The following is a 16,479-nucleotide window of genomic DNA, read 5'->3' on the forward strand; positions in this document are numbered from 1 at the left end:
AAAGTAAAAAGAGACTCCAAAATGTCAACCATTTATTATTTTATAAACCTCCACATTGCCATACAATTATATAGTTAGTTACAGTTAAATTTTGTATAGTATTTTTAACATATTTTAAATATTTCTGCATAATTAATGCTGTTATGTTGATTTGATACTGTTGCTGAGGTTTGAAATTGTGTAACATAGTCCACTTTGACATATATGTAACATCCCATTAATACCAAATGGGGGGGAGCAGAGCTTTCAGCCACTCTGCTCCTTGTCTCTGGAACTCACTTCCCCCAGACATCAGGAACATCGACAGTTTTGCCCTTTTCAAAACAAAACTCAAAACACATATGTTTAAATCTGCCTACAACCTCTGATTTTATTGAACTGTTTCTGTTTTTTTTTTTCTTGTTTGGGTTTTATTATTGTTTTATTGTATTTTATTACGCGTTTTCTGTCAAGTGACCTTGGGTGTTCTGAAAGGCACTTTTAAATAAAATGTATTATTATTAAATTTTTAATATTTGACAAATCTGTTTTATGATAAATCTGGAAATGATTATTGAGACAGCAATCTCACCCTGTCAGTAGCCCCAGTTGTGCTTTATTATTGGCGCTATACTAATAGCATCACTTTTAGATGCTTTTCTTCCTAAAAACACATCTGACCCAAAAACAAAACGCTTAGATACTCCAGATACTCCAACAATTTGCTTCAGAAAGTCATTTTATTGAAGACATTTAAGAAGAGAACCAAAACAAAACATGGAATGACATGCAGTGATATACAACATATATGATGGAAATCTGCTAAGGGGCCGGTGACGAATGTGTAACTTACCAGTTAGTTCATGTCACCAGTAATGCTTCCACGGTCCAGTGGACCAGCACGGGGAAGCAAGCAAAGCCGGCCAGTACAGTACTTCTGTTTGAGAATGTGAGTAAACACATTCAACATGGAAACGTGCGGAAACATGTGCGATGCACAGTTTGAATAATTCCAGTGCCTTTAGGGTGGGATCTCAGGCAACATAGATGTATAAAAAATACTGATACAATGAGAAAAAGGAGTAAATGTCTGTTGGGCTCTAAGGATTTCCTTGGATTTCATTATCCAGCGCTCAAGCTTAAGTCTGTTGTGACCGAGTGCCTGTGACATCACAGGAAGTTCCCGGCCAAAAGCTTGGTGGCCAGCGGGCCGCTGGCTTCACTGATGAGAAGCTTCAGTCGGGGGCTAACGGTCGTTTAGTTCACCTTCTTAGGGAGATTTGAGCTTCTTTGTCCGAGGAGAAACTCCATTCTCAGCTTTAAGCACTCCATTTTCATGGTAACCAGCTGGCAAGGAGACACGGGATGGAGAAGTCAAGATCAAGCAGTTCATTAAGATACAACATAAGTGGCAAAACTCACGTGAGTCTCTCTTTAGCGGCCGCAAGGGTTGCTTTGAATTGCCCTTCTTGCGGACGGCCTGTTCGTGCCTGAACTCCCTCCAGCGCCTCAGCTGGAAGCGGATAAACTTCCAGAGGAGCCAAGATTGAGTCAAGCACACCAGCAGTAGAACGGTCATCCTGAAAACAGTTCAAAGTGGTTAATGCCAGCCTTTATTTAGAAATGGTTTCACTAAATAGGCCTGACATTATGGACATAAGGTTGTAGCAGGAGAGGTTTTTCTGGAGCTTTTTGTCATATTGCTTGAAAAGCTTTTCACATACTGATGCGACAACTAAAGTTAACGTTTGGACAAAAAAAAAAGGAATATTTGTAATCGTCTCTGAAATGTACGATCCTGGAAAAACCTCATCGAATCATTTTAAAGTCCCGTTCTTAATGATTGGATCCTGGTTCATCAATCAAACCACCCTCTGATCGCCCCTCTATTCTCTGCACACACCTAGGGATGAGTACCGAAGACGGTCCTTTTTAAGGCACCGACTGGATTTCACAGTACCGACTGAGAACGGATTCACGTCATATGAAACTGTGCTTTTTTTTCAGTACCCGCGCCGCATGCCGGCGCAAGAACGTAATGTCGTTGGTCTCTGTGGGCGAGCTGTTAAAGCAGCATGGCAGAGAGGACGCGTTCTGAAGTTTGGGTCTACTTCACTAATCGGGATGGGTAACTGGGTGATGATGACACCAGCAACAACGATCTAAGTGAGGCATCATCATCTTAATCTGCTCTGGTAGATAAATAAAATGTTTAAGATAACGGTAGCTTCATATGTTAGCTTCCGTTCAGCTAATGGTGCGCTCGCTTTCTCCTTGTGTAATAAAAATGAACTTGTCATCTGTTGTATAATTGCTTTATACAAGTTATTGATCACTACTGTTTGTCAATCACACTTATCATGATATAATCAAGGGTAATCATGGTAGAGCCGAACATAATGTGATCATGAGGATGTAATCAAGGTAATCCTGGTGGAGGTGTGCAGCTTTGCACGCACATCAGGGAATGTATAAGGAGCAGAGGAGGGCTCAGAGAGTTAGAGCTGCTTGTTGGATTCTACCTGACGAGGTTCATGGATTACATGTGTTCAGTTCTTCACCTATCATGGATTACGTTTTCTAACTGGGGTGTTCAGCTCTCCACCCATAAGCAACGGTAAGAGAAATGTTTCGTTCATGATTGATAACTTGTATGAATGCCGGTTGAATAAAGCCTTGTTGTTCATCTGATATTCAAGTTGTGTTTCATTGTTTCTGGCGTCGACTTGACAACGATCCTGATTAAATAAATATAAAGTGTAAAAAGAGACTTTGAGTCTTTTAAGGTAATTAAAATAAAATAAAACATTTTTATTTTAGAACATTTTTTTGGCGTCACGAACAGGATCAGTCAAGCTATTCCAGCAACAATGAAGTGTTTTTGGAGAAGCAAAAAGGAGCCGAGTGCTTCTGGGGAGGGAACGCCGATTCCCGTGCCGATTCCCGGCTGGGAAACGGAGGAGTTCCGAACCATTGGTGATATGTTAAGGCAGCGCGGTGGACGCCCTGGGCCGTGGGGAGAGTTAAATGGAGTGGTCAGCCCCGCCGTGGTGCTGGACCGTTTGACGCGGATAGAAGTTAAAGAAAAAGCGCCGCTGGCAGGAGTGAGAGATATGATGTGGCTTTTTGCAGAAGCATGGAAAAAACAGGAGTTAGAATTGAGCAGTTGTAGAGAGCGAGCGGCGCAGGAGAAAATCCATGCTGAAGAAGTTGGAAAATCATGCTCAGAGTTTGAGCAGAGAGTGTGTGTGATGGGGAAAGAGCTAAAGCATGCTCAGAATGTTTTGGATAAAACGCTGACTTTTGTGTCTCGAGCGCAAAGGAAGGAAAAGAAGCGACCTCGTAGAACAGGTCCTGCTCAGATCCGGGCGTTTGTAAAGAATGTTGGTGAAGATTGGGACCCTGAGAAATGGAACGGGGATCTTTGGGGGGATGATGAGGAGGAGGAGTGGGCGATTAAACCTGACCCACCACCTCAGCCCTTGTATCCATCATTACAGGGGATAAAGATGTCAGAACAAAGACCTATTACTAGGCGTCGGCGAGAACAGCAAATTATTCCACCAATACTGGTAGATATGGTGGATGATCAGGGACGGCCGGAACTCGATGAGGCGGGTAATATAAGAAGGATGTTACAACAGCAGCCACAACCTGCCCCTAGGCTGCTAACAACGCTAGAGGATTATTCACAAGATGAGTTAAATCACATGAATGGGAAGCTGAAACAGCGCCCAGGCGAACCAACTGACTCCTGGCTTAATCGCCTTATGGAGGATGGCGCGTGTGATATAGCCATAGATGCCGGTGATGCCATGAGATTTTCAGGATTAAGTACTGATGCACAGATAAATGCTGAATACCGGGCTACAGTCCGGGCATTGCCAGCAGATGAAGATTTCAGTGTGGGGGATGCATATGCTCTGGCATGTCATGTAATCTATCCTACCACGGCGGACTGGTCTGAGATTAAAGGGCAATGGCAGACAGTGAGAGATGCCATTCAGCGGCTCACCAGACTCACTATTAGAGAGCAAGTGGCTCGAAACGGGGGAGCTGGAGTGGTGGACTGTAACATCTCTAAGGCAACTAGAGATCACCTCATCAGACATGCCCCACCACATTATAAACCCATGGTGACCAGCTTGTTGTTTGGCGCGGCAGACCAGACTTTTGCCGCGATAAAAGATCGTCTTGGCGAACTCACCACGCTGGGTGATTGGTCTGAGACGAGGAGAGAGGGAGCTAGAACTGAAAATAAACCCAGGATTGATCCACATTCAAGGGGTCGTAAAGGGGGGGCAATGGGCCCCTCTAGAACAGATCTGTGGAGGGCACTGCGACAAGCGGGAGTACCGTTTGAGGAGATTGATGGATTGCCCACTAATGCATTGATGGAGAAATGCAGCCAAATGGGACTGAAGGTCCATTGTCAGTTCAGACATTGTCCTGAAAAGGACGACAGGATGTCTGTGTCAGAATTGGTTGGAATGTTGCAGAATGTGATCAGGGAGGTGGCGTCGAAGCCTGCTGAACCTTCCGCCCCTCCCAAGGAATCTTCAGAGGAGGAGAGTTCAGATGAGTGTTATCAGGTGGCGGCAGTGAAGCGTAGAAAGGAAAAACAGCACCGAAGGGAACATGATGATGAATAGGATGAAGGTCAAGCTCAGGTTGTTGCCAGTGCCTCAGGATGGTCAATAAATGATATCAGACCACATGTGGAATTACAGATTTATTGGAAAAAATCAGTACAGACAGTAATGGCATTGGTTGACACTGGGGCGGAGGCCTCGGTAATTCATGGCAATCCTGATAAAATAAAGGGAAACATTGTAGAAAAAGGAGTATCAATGCTCCACGAGCAAGTGGCAGACGTTCCAGAAATGGATGAAGTGCCTTTTGAGGTAAAACCAATCCAGGATTCTCCTGTGAAACTGGGGGTAAGATGGAGCGAACTCACCCCAGAGCAGCAGGAGCGAGCCTGGTTCACTGATGGTTCCTGTCAATATGTGGCAGGAACCAGGAAATGGAAGGCTGGGGCATTTAACCCTGGTACACAACAAGTTATGGAACTCACAGGGACAGGAAAGAGTAGTCAATGGGCGGAGTTGAAAGCAGTACACATGGTAATAATGGCGGCTGGGGTGCAGGGAGTAAGTATTTATACTGACTCCTGGTCAGTAGCCCAAGGAATGTTAACTTGGATGCCAACTTGGCATGCTACACAATGGAAGATACATTCAAAAGAGGTTTGGGGAGCTGACCTATGGAAGGACATTTGGGAGAAATGCCAAAATATTCCTGTGTCAGTATTACATGTGGATGCTCATACTAATAACAATGATCCTGAATCCCTGCATAATCAGACTGTAGATAAGATAGTGAAAATTCAGGCTGTAAGACAATCAAGTCCTGGATTAGCCAAATGGGCTCACGTTACTGCTGGACATTGGGGTGTGCAGGGAACATTGAAATGGGCGAGGGACAGAGGAATAGATCTCATCATTGATGATATTAAAACTGCCATAGAAGATTGTGAACCTTGTCAACATCAGAAAAAGAGAATCCCTCGACATATACAGGGACAGATACATCGAGGTAAACAAGCGGGACAGTGTTGGCAGATTGATTTCATTGGACCATTGCCAAAAAGTAAAAACTGTAAGTATGCATGCACAGCCGTGGATACGGTGTCAGGGGTACTGGTGGTGCATCCGTGTCCTAACGCCAATCAGGAGGCTACATTGAAATGTCTGTCATTAATAGAGACCTATTATGGACTACCTTTGCAGGTTCAGACTGATAATGGTACCCATTTCACTGGAAATAAGATCAAAGAATGGGCAGAGAACAACGCGGTAGAATGGATCTATCATGTAGCATATCACCCGAAAGCTAGTGGACTCATTGAGAGAATGAATGGGTTACTGAAAGAGAAACTAAGGAAACTATCGGTTACTAATTCTTTGGACAAATGGAGAGAAAATCTGACTAGGGCAGTACATCAGTTAAATAACAGACCCGTGGGGGATGGAGTTACTCCACTGATGCTAATGGTTGCCAGGGCAGGAAGGGAAACAACTTCTACTGACCCTCCTATACGAATGTGGAAACTAACTTCTGAGGCAGAACTCCCTGTTAGAGCAACTGCGGGCTCTGTGGGATTAGATCTTAAAATCTTGGAAAGCATCACTTTAGTAACCAATAAAGTGACAGTGGTAAAAACAGGATTGGGAATTCAATGTCCACCAGGAACTTATGCTCATGTGTGTCCAAGAAGTGGTTTAGCTTTGAGGGGTCTAACCATTTTAGCTGGGGTAATAGACTCAGACTATCAAGGGGAAATAGGTGTGGTGTGTCAGCATACAGGTAAAGAACCGTTGGTACTGGAAAAAGGAGACAAGATAGCTCAGTTAGTAATCAAACGGTGTGTAATGTCCAAAGTTGAAGAGATTACTAAACCTACCACTATCACTCAGAGGGGTGAAACTGGGTTTGGATCATCAGACTTTACTGCGGGGGCAAAAGTGTGGGTGGAGCAGCTCAATGGTCCTCCCAGAGCTGGAGAGATTATTGCACAGGGAAAAGATGCTGTGGTAAGTGTATTGTTCCCCGGAGAGGAAAAATGGATTAATATTCCGATAAACAAATGTTACAGGAGAGAAAATTAATGCTTGTCATTCTATCTGCAGTTTTGTATGTATCCCATAGGCGGGTGTCTGAGTGACGGTGGTTGACTGGGTCCCCTTCCCCTACAAAAGGATTGAACCCTTGTCGAGGCGATGGATGGGCTCCGCGGACCTGGTGGTGTCGGATGTTTGGTCATCGTCCTCCATGTCCTCGCTGTCATCGCACTGAGGGCACATTTCTGTTGGGGGCTCACGGAAGGACAAGTGTTGGAAGAAGGGGTCATGGGCCATCTGGAATTGGTTAGCAGTATGTCCAACCGCACTCAAGGCACATTCACATGCAGAGCAAATGACGCTTGCTACTTGGGAAACCTAACATCTACCGGTAAGATGTACCGGTGCAGAGGATGTCTTAAAATCCGAGGAAGGGTGATCAGCCCGGGGGTGTTGGTTCAAGGATCAACAGTAACCTTTAATTCTGCAGCGCGCATCTGTGCATACCATCAGGGGAATGGTACTTGCATACAAAATGGCACAAATTGGAGTATGAAGGTTGATCGTGATTTCCGGATCAGGAATGGAACTGTAATCACAGGAGGATACGCCTATTTGTACATATTCTGGGTGCTGCCCGACACAGCTAGAGCTACGCAGACAGCTGTAGCTCCCCTGGTTCACACTTGTCAACAAATGGGACAAATAAGGGTAGCCGAATATGTGCGATGGACTGTGAAATTCCCTCCTATTCCGCCTTGTAACAGGAGGAGGCGAGCATGGTATGACACCGTGCTAGGAGGAACTGGAACTTTGTATGGTCTGGCTAACACAGCAGACAATGAGGTGACATGAACTATGCTGTCCAACACTGGAGAATACACCGCACAAGCTGTCACCAAGACTGCAAGATGGATGCCTTCGACTGTATCTAGTCAGTTAGAAGGAAGTGATGTGTGGAAAAGTGTATTTAAATGGAATCTAAAGCTTTGGAATGAAACTTATGATGCATTGCATAATTTGTCACACATAGGTAATTGGACAGTCTGTTCCTTGCAGACTATTCATGCTGAGACACAGAGAAATAGGTTTCAAATACAGGTAATGAGTAATAACTATCATGCATGGCGAACATTATGGAACATCAGTAGTTCATTATGGCTACAGCTACATGCAGAAATGACGATTTGTAATAAATCTATGTGTACTGGATACTGGGATCAGTATAATATGACATCAGTAATGACTGTGTGTAGATATCAGATACTGCCGGTGATAACCACTAAAGGGTTTTGGTATCTCCATGTTAGTGGAGAGTGGTGGGATGTTAAAACAAATCGAACATATGAAGTAAAACACTGTGATGAGACTGATAAGGGTTTAGCCTGCCCATTGGTAAAAGGACATAGCAATCCATGTTTCACTGATTCAAGGGTCGTACTCTGTGATTGGACGGTCACACCCCCAGAGGAACAGTTTTGGCAGGTGGGTCCTAACACCTTATGCGTGGCTACAATGACCAATTCCCCACAGGTACCTTCAGTTCCCTTTTCAGGTTGTCTCAAGGGTATACATATGTGGGAATGGAATAACGTGACCTATTGGTTGAGTAATTACACTGTATCTAGTCGGCTGACTAAGATACAATGGGAGGTTTTACACTCCCCTTGGACACTCTCACTGGAACGATTCAAATGCGCATTGGATGGTTCCACTGAAGTGGCAAAATTGATTGACTCTCATAGGTCCAACCTTTCCAGGCTCATGGTGTCTACTCTTGTGGCACAAGGGGAAATAAAACATGTTGCTACATTGATTGAACAGGCTTCCGCTCATCATTGGTGGGATATATTTACAGGCATGTCGAGTACCGCTAATAAAGTGCTAATTCCACCTATGATTGCAGCATTAATTATAATCAGCATTCTAACATTGTGTAATCTTATTATTTGTTGGTATGTTATTCGATTAAGAAGAGAAATAAATTGGGTAATAATGCAAAGACTACGATGAAAATTAAAGTGGAACTACAAGGTATGTTATAAATGACGTTGGTTTTGATGGGGAAATGGTGATGGATCCATGATGTTACATAAATTAGATGAAAAGTTCAAGAGTGGAATGTAATAAAAATGAACTTGTCATCTGTTGTATAATTGCTTTATACAAGTTATTGATCACTACTGTTTGTCAATCACACTTATCATGATATAATCAAGGGTAATCATGGTAGAGCCGAACATAATGTGATCATGAGGATGTAATCAAGGTAATCCTGGTGGAGGTGTGCAGCTTTGCACGCACATCAGGGAATGTATAAGGAGCAGAGGAGGGCTCAGAGAGTTAGAGCTGCTTGTTGGATTCTACCTGACGAGGTTCATGGATTACATGTGTTCAGTTCTTCACCTATCATGGATTACGTTTTCTAACTGGGGTGTTCAGCTCTCCACCCATAAGCAACGGTAAGAGAAATGTTTCGTTCATGATTGATAACTTGTATGAATGCCGGTTGAATAAAGCCTTGTTGTTCATCTGATATTCAAGTTGTGTTTCATTGTTTCTGGCGTCGACTTGACAACGATCCTGATTAAATAAATATAAAGTGTAAAAAGAGACTTTGAGTCTTTTAAGGTAATTAAAATAAAATAAAACATTTTATTTTAGAACACCTTGGAACTCCGAAATTCCGACTAGAAGAAAGTGAACGCTGGTGAAGGTTCTCAGTCATCCAGGTCATGGTAATCCAAAGGGTTCAAATGAAGGAAACTGGACTTAGGTTTCTTGAAGACGTTGAAGACAGGTTGTGCAGAACAGCGCAGCTAGGTTCCTGACTGGGACCAGGAAACGGGACCACATCAGTCCGGTTCTGGCCTCCCTGCACTGGCTTCCGGTTTGCTATCGTTCACACTTCAGACTCCTCGTCTTTGTTTTTAATTTCTTCCAGGGTGGTGCTCCCCCCTATCTGGCCACGCTCCTGAACAGACATTGCCCATCACGCGCTCTGCGCTCCTCTGACCAAGGCCTGCTCGTTGTCCCTCGTTCTAGGAGTCGTACTCGCGGGGACCGGGCTTTCTCATTCCTAGCACCGTCACTCTGGAACCAGTTGCCACCCTCAGTTAGGCTGTCCCCATCTCTGCCAGTCTTCAAGAGTCGCCTAAAAACCCACCTCCTCCGCTTGGCGTTTCCTGAACATGTTTGAATTTGGTCCTCTTTTATGTTGATTTTATCTCACAGTTTTCATTGATTCACTTTTTCCCTTGTTATACACATTTGTCTTCTACTAGAATGTTTCACCTTTTTTGTAATTTGTAATCTGTAATTTGAATTGCTTTTATTTTCTGATTTATTCACTTTCTTTAACTTTGTACTGTACCATGTTCAGCGCCTTGGGCTTCCTAACAGGGTTGCGGAAGGCGCTTTATAAATAAAGCTTTGATTGATTGTTTCACTTCTCATCCGAGGAGCTTTGTCAGTTCTAACTGGAATATGGAAGAGTCAAGCTTATCAGCTGTAGCTGTCTGTTATGTAACGAGCCGAAACTACTCTGGGTACCCCGCCTCTCCATCCCCTGATGAGTTGTGTTGATTAGATTAGACTGAAAGTGACAACAATGGGTTAAAAAGGAAAGATAACTTCATGCTTTACTATGTTTTCTCCTGTATTCTGGAGGCGTGGCCTAGTGGGGAAGCCCAATGGAAGAGAGTTGGACCTTTGATTTGTGGGTAATTTTTTTTATTTTATTTTTTTTCAAATTGTAGCTCGCTTGAACATCTTTTTCATCATTGGCCCTTCCTTCAAAGGTGTGGTTCACTGAAAAAACTTTTTTTTAATGTTTTTTTTTCTGATGAGAAACAAACAGTCACTGAGTTTTTTCATGCAGGCTAAACATGAAAATAGTCTTCTACACCTTTCTCCTGCATTAGCTTCTGACAGAAAATAGACAGTGAAATCTATGATTTGAAGCTAACCGTTAGCATTAGCAACTCCACCACACAGCAGAATTCCCTCAGGCTTCTGTTATTTGTGGAGATAAAACATCAGTGTTGCATTGCTGTTATCCAATCCGAGGTGAGATGTCCAAAAACTAGGAAGTAAGACTCCAAATCCTGATTTCTGAAGCTCAGCTCAGATATGGCTCACTTCTACTTCCCGAACATGGTGCACCGGAACTTTGTTTCCCCAGAGTACGACTTCCAAGGCATTCATTCCTTCTACAGACCAATGCAAATGTATTGATTAACCACGTGATCCACACCTTTAAAAATCGCGTAAATAAGCCCACAAACTCTTAAAGATTTACACTTTGTTTACCAAATGGGGCGTCTGAATCGATTTTAAAATGCATTTCTTTGAAACTGTAAACAAAAATCAATCCAAAAGATTATTGCAACAAAAGAAATGGCACTTTATGGGCTCAAAGTGCATCATAAAGTGCACAGATGAGTCGTGCCTCACCTTATCAGAACGGTGTTGAAGTTGCCCATCTCCAGGTCCAAGCCCTGATTCTCAGCACGAGCCAAACCAAAGCCCACAGCGAGGAACATCAAGGTCAGCGTGGCCATCCTCGTAAAAACGAAGCTCACCGCCCACAGATCGAACCTGAGGCAGAGCAGTGCACTTCACCTCATCAGCTCAAGTAAAAACACGTTTCGTTGCATTTCTACAGGAAATAAATACAACTGAAACTATTAAAGATCTGCTTCAGTCACGTACATTTTCTGATGGCTCTCATCAGTAAAATACAAGAGTCTGGCGATGTGGAAGCCCAGCTCCGACACATACTGGAGGAAGACGAGCACCAGACCCACACGGCTCAAACTGCACCAGAGAAAACCAGATATTACATGAAATTTAATGGAAAGGAGAAGTCATTTAGGTAATGCAGTGAGATGGGTTCATTAATCTTCTAGATGCTTACTTTAGCAAATACGCTGCAGAGATGTGCAGCAGATAAAGGCTGATGTACTGGAGCTGACGAGGAATCTCCTCCTGAAACGAGACAAAAGCATCACTGTTTTTAATCCTAAAGCCTCATTTAAGTGTCAGACATGCAGAATCTTTACAAGACCTTCCAAAAAAAAAAAAAAAAAAGAGGCTGAAATATAAACAAATCTTATCTAGTCCCACTCCAAGAATTCCTCCAGTTCCTAGGGCCTCCCAACTAACCTTGCGAACTTTCTGGAAGTAAAGCTCCGGCAAAGCGTGGAGCCAGTAAGCCAGCTGAGTGAGGTAGAAAAGCTTCACCTGAAACCTGAAGAACAAAGAAGCACAGACACAATGGTAAATATTATTATACAACTTATCTGCTAGAAAATGCACGGATGAGTCCTAGGATCAATAAAAATGATCCTCGTAATTTAAAATTATTTTATGTCACATTATAACACACCTGAGATGTGTATGAGGGTAGTTCTCCCAAAGGCTACTGGGATGAAGGAGATATCCTTCCTGTGAGAAAAAATGGAATAAAAAAATATAAATTTAGTGGCTTTAAAAAAAAAATACAGAACAATTTAAAAAATGGAGCGATCGTGTGGCTGAATAATGGTGTGAAAATCTCACTCACTGTAATGAGGATGTAGAAACTCCACACACTCGACACCAAGTGAAACACGCACAGCTGGCCTGACTCATTGAACTTGGTATTCTTGCTCTTGGAGAGATGAAGGCGTCGGTTCACTTTCTGTAACCAGAACAAAGCAGCAGATCGTGTGACACTCGATCCTTTTGCAATGTGTGACGGGAATCATTATTGTGCACAAGGAAGTGTTACTGTAACAAATAAAGGACGCCAAGAGAGACACTATTTCTGGCTCCTGCTGGAAATACCGTTCCAAAAGCTCATTTCTCAAAATATGTTCCTCCTCCACCATTTTTTTTAAATTGAGCTTTGAATATTATTTTATTTACGGTAAGTAGAGTGACTCAAAATGTTCCACTTGGTTCATTTGAATACCAAAACTGCAAGATGAAACGGGTTGCTTCCTGGTTTGAGTGTAAAATGTTTGCAACAATTCAACGAGAGCAATACATTGATTAAAAGCCAATTAAAAAGTATTTCCCTCATTTTATCCCAGCAATCATTTTAGGGGTAGATCGGTCGACCGATATTTATCATATTTTATATATCAGCATCGGCTGATTTACCTCCTTACTAAAGCCGATTTAAAGTCAGGCACATTCCCGAGCTGCCCGGTGCTGCTGCAGAATTTAGTTTAAATATATATTTACGTTCCTGAAATGCATCTGCAAAAGAAATGCTGTAAAAAAAAAATTTTTACAAAAATTTTTCAATTCACAATTTTGAGGTTTTTTTATACTTGATAATTTCATTGATTTGTTTGATTAACTTTAATTTCAACACTGAGCAGTGCACAAAATTAAGATTTAACAGTTGGTTAAATTCAGTGTTCGAAAACTAATTACGCTTCAGAAAATAAGTGCATCAGCTGATAATATTTGACATTTTAGCATGAAAATAAGATGAGAAACGTCTAAATATCAGCCATGAAAATTGGCCAAAGAAATCGTCAGCACATATCAGCCATCAGCTGGCTATGACCTCTACATATCAGCCTCAGCAAAAAAAAAAAAAAATAAATAAATAGATTAATATATATATATATATATATATATATATATATATATATATATATATATATATATATATAATAGCTTACATCCAATAGATATTCCTGGACTACAGCGTGGAGGATAAGGGTGATGAAGAAATAGAAGAGGATGGTGGCGCAGTCCTTCCATCCATATTGATACGTAGTCACCTCTCCTTCTGAATATAAATAGGAGGGGGGAAAACATGCAAAGCACCAACTGATCAGCTTTGGTAAACAAATGGTTAACTTTTATAAAACATTTCTAAGTGGCTGCATAGTGAATTTACATTAATAATTCAGCTCCTACCTTGTGATAATGTAGTAATGTTGTACTGAGGCTGAATGAACAATATGGCCGTCTTTGCAGTTGCCTGTAAATAGCAAGAAAATAAAATATAGGGAAAATTAAAATGCAGCAGTTTTCTAAATGCAATGTCAACAAACAGATTAGATGAAGCAGGTGTGCCACTGATGTGTGCAACAGGGGAAAAAAGACCGAGAAGCTAAATTCCAAAAGGTGAGCATGAACTACTTTTTTTCTGTGAGGAGTTTGCAATTGTTTCCTTAAGAATCATTTTATATCCAACGACGAGATTAGAAGATTGTCTCTGAAGCAACAGAGGACAATAATTTAATTTAGACCAAGAGAGGCGAGTCAAAAATTAATACAGGGCTGCGTAATTAATGAAACGTCACTTCAATTTAGATTTTGGCTGCTGATATAACAAAAGCAATATCATCAACTAATATTTTGCCATGCTCAAGGGAATAACACGCATGTCTTCTTGCTAAACTCATAATCTTTCTATCTAATAATGTATGGGGCACCCAAAGGTTAATTGTGTCAATAACCCAAAAGCAGAAAATCCTCATGTTAAAGGCTGAAACTGGAGGAGTGAATTTGTGCAACAGTTAGCGGCCTTAATCTGCAACTACCCAAATAAATCTGGTTATATTTCATCCTGAGGAAAACGTTTTTAAGAGTTTCCATACTTTGCCATTAGTTTGACCATAATAAATTACAATATTTGTAGATTTGTCATTCTTTTGTTTGTTTGTTTTAGATTGCTGACAAACTAAATAATAAATTGTAATTTGAGTCTATAGTGCTGTTCATTTTAAGAAACTAGAAACAAGGTAGGAAATCCCCCTAGAACTTCTCAACCCGGCCAGCTGTGTACTCTCGATCAAAGGTTCCGGATTGAAACTTCACATGTTCACAGTGAGTTTTTAAACACACGCTGTAGAAACGAAACATTTAATTCATTCAGAAACGGACTTATGCTGTGATGTCTCCTGGTCAAAGCGGATCTAGGCTGATCCCCGAGTGGTCAGGAGCAAGTAACAGCTAAAAGATTGAGACGTGGCAGTAACGTTGCATCAAATTAGCACCCAAGCCAAAGCATTTCCGCTACGGCCCTTCAAAGTAAAACAAAGTGGTAAGAAAATCTACAACCCAAGTAGCGGTGGAGCTTTTACTCTGAAGGTAAAATATGTTGTTTTCCGGTTGATTCTGGTATTCTGTAGCTGACAAAGTTTGGAATGGAAACAGCAGATACTTTGTAAGAATCTGAACAATTTTTATAGAAAGGGACGAAATTTTAATTTTATGAAGATAAAGAAGGTTTATTTAGTTGGAAGAATAAACTTTATGAGCTTGCAGGACAGTTTAAATGAGTGTCAGTACTTGATGATTGAGAGCAACATTATGAGTTTCCTAAACTTGCAACTAAAGAAAGCAAAAGTCGTATCCTTTGAACTGATTGAGGATTAAAACTAACATATTAACTGAAAAGATCCGCCCGATTAGCGTTTCAAGCGAAACCAGTACGTGAGATAACACAACTGAGTTAGAGCTGTTGAAGAAAAAGGGAGAAAAAAGCAATCAGAGTTGATCTCACCTCAAACATCAATCCAATCAGAATGAAAATCACCAAACTGAAGACGATGTCGGCATGGTTTTGAATTAGAAACTCTTGGCTGAAGAAGGGATAACTCTTGTTCCTTCGGCGAAATGCCATGTCAACTCAGTGAATTTAAAATCAGAGATTTTTTTTTCTGCCTACGAAGTTGAGGAGTTAACTTTTATCGGGGCTGTGCGCATGCGCTTGCTCTTAAAGGGCAAGCGCCGTAAATACTTTTAGAATAGAATAGATCCCACGGTGAATAGAATAGACTATTGATCCCACGGTGAATAGATTAAACTATTGATCCCACTGTGAATAGATTAAACTATTGATCCCACAGTGAATAGAATAGACTATTGATCCCGCGGTGAATAGAATAGACTATTGATCCCACGGTGAATAGAATAAACTATTGATCCCGCGGTGAATAGAATAGACTATTGATCCCGCGGTGAATAGAATAGACTATTGATCCCACAGTGAATAGAATAGACTATTGATCCCGCGGTGAATAGAATAGACTATTGATCCCACGGTGAATAGAATAGACTATTGATCCCACTGTGAATAGAATAGATTATTGATCCCGCGGTGAATAGAATAGACTATTGATCCCACGGTGAATAGAATAAACTATTGATCCCACTGTGAATAGAATAAACTATTGATCCCACGGTGAATAGAATAGACTATTGATCCCACGGTGAATAGAATAAACTATTGATCCCACTGTGAATAGAATAAACTATTGATCCCACGGTGAATAGAATAGACTATTGATCCCGCAGTGAATAGAATAGACTATTGATCCCACGGTGAATAGAATAAACTATTGATCCCGCGGTGAATAGAATAGACTATTGATCCCGCGGTGAATAGAATAGACTATTGATCCCACGGTGAATAGAATAGACTATTGATCCCACGGTGAATAGAATAGACTATTGATCCCACGGTGAATAGAATAGACTATTGATCCCGCGGTGAATAGAATAAACTATTGATCTCACGGTGAATAGAATAGACTATTGATCCCACTGTGAATAGAATAAACTATTGATCCCACTGTGAATAGAATAAACTATTGATCCCACGGTGAATAGAATAGACTATTGATCCCGCGGTGAATAGAATAGACTATTGATCCCACGGTGAATAGAATAAACTATTGATACCGCGGTGAATAGAATAGACTATTGATCCCGCGGTGAATAGAATAGACTATTGATCCCACGGTGAATAGAATAGACTATTGATCCCGCGGTGAATAGAATAGACTATTGATCCCACGGTGAATAGAATAGACTATTGATCCCACGGTGAATAGAATAGATTATTGATCCCGCGGTGAATAGA

General features: G+C 41.5%; 1 protein-coding gene across 1 annotated transcript; it reads right to left on the reverse strand.

The window, feature by feature from the left end:
* Nucleotides 1-700: 700 nt before the first annotated feature.
* On the reverse strand, nucleotides 701-15,319 carry tram2 (translocation associated membrane protein 2). The gene is made up of 11 exons (XM_054747987.2): nucleotides 15,118-15,319; nucleotides 13,524-13,587; nucleotides 13,283-13,392; nucleotides 12,169-12,285; nucleotides 11,992-12,050; nucleotides 11,769-11,853; nucleotides 11,521-11,591; nucleotides 11,316-11,420; nucleotides 11,058-11,201; nucleotides 1,402-1,559; nucleotides 701-1,326 (listed from the first exon to the last, which is right to left on the reverse strand). Exons 1-11 carry the CDS (start codon nucleotides 15,235-15,237, stop codon nucleotides 1,250-1,252), a joined length of 1,110 nt encoding a protein of 369 aa, XP_054603962.1. The 5' UTR covers nucleotides 15,238-15,319; the 3' UTR covers nucleotides 701-1,249.
* Between the last annotated feature and the right edge of the window lie 1,160 nt (nucleotides 15,320-16,479).

The sequence above is a fragment of the Nothobranchius furzeri genome, chromosome 2, assembly GCF_043380555.1.
Source record: "Nothobranchius furzeri strain GRZ-AD chromosome 2, NfurGRZ-RIMD1, whole genome shotgun sequence".
In the NCBI taxonomy this organism is placed as follows: domain Eukaryota; kingdom Metazoa; phylum Chordata; class Actinopteri; order Cyprinodontiformes; family Nothobranchiidae; genus Nothobranchius; species Nothobranchius furzeri.

Coding starts and splice junctions, on each gene's coding strand:
- tram2 (XM_054747987.2), bottom strand. CDS start 15,237: ATGGCATTTCGCCGAAGGAACAAGAGTTATCCCTTCTTCAGCCAAGAG. Junction 13,588..15,117: donor TGATTGGATTGATGTTTGAG/GTGAGATCAACT, acceptor TGCTATTTACAG/GCAACTGCAAAGACGGCCAT. Junction 1,327..1,401: donor GCCGCTAAAGAGAGACTCAC/GTGAGTTTTGCC, acceptor TCTCCTTGCCAG/CTGGTTACCATGAAAATGGA.